Genomic DNA, 5,345 nt, shown 5'->3' on the forward strand with positions numbered 1-5,345 from the left:
ACAAATGTGTAAATGCCCTTAGAGTCCACCCCCATAGGAGGTGGTCGCAAGGTTGCCTTCTTTCCACCTCTCTTAGTGAGGCCTACATTGGGAATGGACACCAAGGTCCCCGTTTCACCCGGACATGCGTGGTATGCTTATGTTGCTCTCTAACCAACATCAAAGCCATAAATGTAATGAATAAAAACATGATTAAAGATTAATTAAGATTACTAAAAAGAGCACACACAAGCTCCAAGATGAAATGACACATATTATGGAACAAGAAACTCCCCCTTTTATACACAAAGGACTAAATAGCTAGCTAAGACTTGTCTGACTTAGTATCAAACCACCCTGTCTATATTAATGTTATTTCTAGTTTCAACCTATACACACTCCTTGAGCTTTGTGCACTTAAACCTTAGTAATATCTAACAAACCTCCCCCAAAGCAAAGAGGTGTTTGGCTTCAATAAATACATATGATTGATTTGTTGCACTACCACATAGATTTCTAGGGGCTTACAAAATGATTTGGCCTCATAAGGCTCGTTTCAGATGAGGTGCCCGCCACATCTGCTGCCTCGTCCGCGGGCGCCCAATTGACTCCTTTTTAGGGCAAAATTGACACGAGTAGCTATAAACCCTAAGTGACCGAAGCGCACACAGGACTGAATCGCTCCAATCGACACTCTGCCAAGATGATCTACGACGTCAATTCCGCCCATTTCCGCTCCTTTCTCAGCCAGAAGGGGAGCTCCGCCGACCGAAGGTATACACGACCCTCAGATGCAGGTTTCTTTTCCTATGGCAAGAATCTGCAGGAAAGCTTCTCTTGTCACTAACCCTTCTTGTCTGGTTAACAGGAAGAATGAAGAGCAGAAGCCCAAGGAGCAGAAGCCCAAAGCCAACGAGAACAAGCCTGTGATGAACGAATAGCCATGATTTTATCGGCTACCTTATACATGTAGGTGATAATATGCTGATATAGTGTGCCCATAGTTGGGCACTCAGTTAGGAAGGATGATACAGTGGATGTTTTGAATTTAACCCTAATCACGATGTACTGGCTTTAGAGCTTGATTTTCATGCTGTATTTTCCTGCATGCGTTGTGTGTATTCTCATGGCTTGAGCTTATCTTGTCTTATCTAATAGCATGAGGACATGTGCCATCACCGTGTGGGCCAGATTGTTCTCCTGCACCATGTGGGACATCCCAATTCATTTTTGAGTGTGTCCTACATTCGTATATGCTCTGTGGCATGAAACATGATCACATAATCTAGGCATGTTCTCTAGCATGAGTTGTATGGATGGGCCATCTGGATTGCATGTGAATGGGCCATTACCGTGAGGATTGGATTGTGCCCCATCTATATTGTGGTGTGGGCTGTCAGAATTTATTTTTGACCATGTCATTCTGTGTGTATATGCTATGTCTACATATAATCACATATTCCGAAATGTGTGTAACAGCAGGAAAGCATCTTCTTGCTTTTATAGCATTTCCTTTTGGAAAGGATCATGTAGATTTGTATGGACATTTGTTCAGCTATGGTGCTACAAACAGGTGAAGTGAGAACGGCTGGCATGGCCTCTTGTTTGCTGCCTGCCAATGAATGTCTCGACAGCCCTTACTCCATCCTTAAGTGTGTGCAATGGCTTCTCCCTGAAGAGGCGAGAAGGTAGCCTTTCCCTAGAGTTTACACTATTGGTAGTGATGTCCTGCATTTCATGTGAAGGCCCTATGATTTAGTCATCATACTTTGATTGGAAGTCTCTGCCCATGCCCTTTGTTTTGCGAGGTGAACATGGATGTCTGATAACATGGAACATGCATGGTGCTAGTACTCTACTTGCTCTACACATGAGGTTAAGAGTCACGTCTTTGTGAGTAGGCTTTTGGGGGTCATCTTTTTTTAATTTTGAGATGCTACCTTTGCACAAAGTTTACTAGCTTGTCCTAAGGTGCTTCTAGAAGAGTGGTTTATACTTGTAGTGGTTTGGAAGGTGTGCAGTCGAATAGCAGCCTCTTTTCTTTATGCCTGAATTTATCTGCAGTAGTAAACAAAGGATCGGTAGTAGCATTTTGGTCTTTTGATGGGAATCATGCTGGCGTGTTGAACAATTCTTTTGTTTTGGGTAGTAGGTGTATTGCATGTTATTTTCACTATTTCAAAGGGAAAGGTCTTTTAACTATGGGTGACCAGATATCCCCCGCCCCCCCCCCCAAAAAAAAATTAAAAAAATAAATAAAAATAAAGAATAAATTTAAAAATAGGTATTGGCAACGATTTCATCTTATCTTAGTAGTCATGTATATGCAAGCCGATACAAATGGGACTTGCCTTGCCGATTGCTTTGCTTAGTGATGCGGTTATCATGCTTGTAAATGAAGCGGGGAAAGAGACTGCAATCCCTGAGGATGAGAAGTGGTTAAGAAAGCTTAGAGTTTGGATTGGCTTAACTCTTCAGGCCCTTCAAGCCAATTAAGTCCATGATGGAGATGCACATGAGGTCACATCTCTAATTGATTTGGTAAGGTTTTGAGAGGGGAATTCAACTCTTGGGCAAAAAATTCCAAACATTTACGAGGTATTAACACTAAGGTTATATGCAAACTTCGTACGGATGGTCTTTTTATCATAGGGAAAATCTATTGTGTTGGACTCATTTTGAATGGTATTATGTGAGTGTTGGGTTGTTTTAGGATCAAAGCCATGGGACTTTGGGGTCGCCTCGGTTGGGGTTGGTGGTGATCCTTTATGTGCGTTATTTGTTGTTGATGTGGGTTCTTGATCTACATGGATAGGTGTCCTTAGACAGTTGTTGGAATGTTTAGCACAAGGATCACTAAGTGAAATGCATGATTGGTTGGACGTTGTAAGGAGGCAAAACCCCTTACAAAACCAAAATAAGATTATGGTAACCACTTTGGATGTAGACCATAAGAGACAAAGAATAGAAAACTGAACATGTAGGTGATAGGGCTTCCAAATAGGGAACCTCATTCAATTATTCAAGAGAAGAAAATTAAGGAATGAAGTGACCTGACATAAAAAGGAGAATGAAGTGAGCTGTGCTATGTAATTTTATACCAAATTTTCACGATTATAGACACACTTGGAGAGCTTTGAGTGGGAAGAAGTCACCTACTCCAACACATGCCCGTAGTCTGGGCTGAAGCCTATGCTCATCAAGTTTATTTATCCCATCACACCATCTACTTTAGCCACTCTTTTTATCTAGTTGACATCACCAAAGCCCTACTAAAATGAAGATTTGGGCAAGGAGAAGAACTATGAGGACCTTCAGGTAAGGTTATATGTGATGGCTTTCCACCCTCCTAGTCCACCATTACCATGTTTCTATCCAAAAAGCACGGACCTCCTAACTCCCATTAAATTCAAGACTCGTGATACATTGGCCAAATATATACGGACTATATTTCTTGCTAGCTCTTTGTAAATACAAGATGGAACTTTTGATTTTATTGATAAAATGGGGGGCACATGCTTGTGGCTAGCCTAGACAATAGTTCCCATTCTAGGAGCAGATGACTATCTTTTAAACATGTTCCAAGTCCCTCATTATTAACCATAGTCATCTACACATCTCTAGGCACTTTAAGCCTTCATCTAAGTCCCTCACTATTAACCTTTTGTTAAAACCAAGGCGATGATCTCTAGGCACTTTAAACTTGCTCTAAGTCCCTTATTATTAACCTTGATAAAACCAAGGTGATGATCTCTAACATGTCACCCCAAGTAGCACCTTAGCAAACCTCTTTTATATAGAGGTGAATTTGGTTGATAGTGTCTCATCATATATTTAATTAGGTTTATTTTTAATGGATCAATTTTCACCGTGCGACTAGAGAAGCTTAAGCTCTACTATTGAGGGGATACACACCAATCTCTCTCCACTTTCCTCTCTCTACCACCACTTGCTACCTCTCTCCACCCCCTCTCTACCTTGGGTGTGTGTAAGAGAGAGAGAGAAAGAGAGACTAGTGTGTATATGTGAGAAATGTAGGGTCGGTGCATGGGGGTGTGTGTGTGTGTGTGCAAGAGAGAGAGAGAGAGAGAGAGGTGTTCAAGACATGTAGGGTGGATGCATGGGGGGGTGTGCGTGTGGGGGGGATGGAGGAGAGAGAGTGTAAGGACATACAAGAATCAACGTGCTTTTTTTTCCCTTTTTTCTTGGGATCAATAGTAAGTATATATGTTACTTCAAATCTATCTCTACATCCGGACCCATTTAAGCAAGAACTCCTAATTGAGCATAGTCCTTAGTCATAAACCTTTACTTGTCTACATTCAAAAATTTACATACAGATTCCATCTATTTTCCTCTATCACAAAATTGGACTGTTTTCAAGTGATTTGATACTAAATCGAATGCAAGCTTCCATCATGGCTCCAGTAGTGCATCTTCTAGGGGTTTGCTTCTCTAACACTTTTCCCTTTTTTGACCAGATTTTGATTGTAGGCCCTGTCCCAACAGGGTTCACTATGAATGCAACAAATGTGTAGTCCACTTGCTTCTCCTTGAGATACCATCTTCTAGTTTAAGGACCAAATTTAACTTGTTTGGGGTTCAAATCCAAACCAATATAGACTTGCGACATATCAATCATATGTTAGGTTTCCCTAGTATGCATGATAGTCCCCCAAAAAGATAAATGCGATAGCATACTCCAGGAAATTACCCAAGTAAAAAGGAATTAATGTTTCTCCATAGTTTGGCCTTCTCAAAACCGTTAGCACAAAACATGTGGATGAGTTCTCATATTGCCTTATATGTAATGGAGTGTTGATTTATAGAGTAAAGGGTCATATTTGAGATAAAATTACTTATGTGCAATGGAGTGGTTGATTTGTAGAGTAGAGTAGAGTAAGGGTCGTATTTGAGATAAAATTACTTTGTGAGTCCAATTTGTTGATCTATTACCCGTTCGATGAATATTATCTAATGGAGTGAAATGGAAGTTTAGTTTTTTATCATATGGTTGACTAACGCATTGAGCCATATTTATGATAAATTGCATATTGAGAAATGAAGTTTCTTCACAAATGAAAGTGTTTGAATTTATTTAAAAAAAAATCCATTTTGTGGATCTCATTTGGATAAATCTGAAAGGGATTCCCTTGGTTGTAAAGGATACTACAATAAAAGAATATTGTAGGGTTTGGGACGTTAATCACTAAGAGATCATCAAAGTAGCATAATGAATGACTAAAATATGAGAGGAGGCCCCAACATTGTGCCTTTACTAGACTTGTGAGAAAAGAATATTGATAATAAAATAGATATAGATTGCACCATAATGCAAAACATGCAAAACCATGGGAATGCCACAT

The 5,345-nt window shown here is 40.1% G+C and overlaps 1 protein-coding gene across 1 annotated transcript; it reads left to right on the top strand.

Annotated features, from left to right (window-relative positions):
• Positions 1 to 537: 537 nt before the first annotated feature.
• Positions 538 to 1,087, top strand: LOC147611896 (wound-induced basic protein-like). Its single transcript, XM_086783765.1, has 2 exons — positions 538 to 753; positions 848 to 1,087. The coding sequence occupies exons 1-2, from the start codon at positions 683 to 685 to the stop codon at positions 918 to 920; spliced, it is 144 nt and encodes a 47-aa protein (XP_086639891.1). The 5' UTR covers positions 538 to 682; the 3' UTR covers positions 921 to 1,087.
• The last annotated feature ends 4,258 nt before the right edge of the window (positions 1,088 to 5,345 follow it).

The sequence above is a fragment of the Cibotium barometz genome, chromosome 46, assembly GCF_041138505.1.
Source record: "Cibotium barometz isolate CiBa-2024 chromosome 46, ASM4113850v1, whole genome shotgun sequence".
Lineage (NCBI taxonomy): Eukaryota > Viridiplantae > Streptophyta > Polypodiopsida > Cyatheales > Cibotiaceae > Cibotium > Cibotium barometz.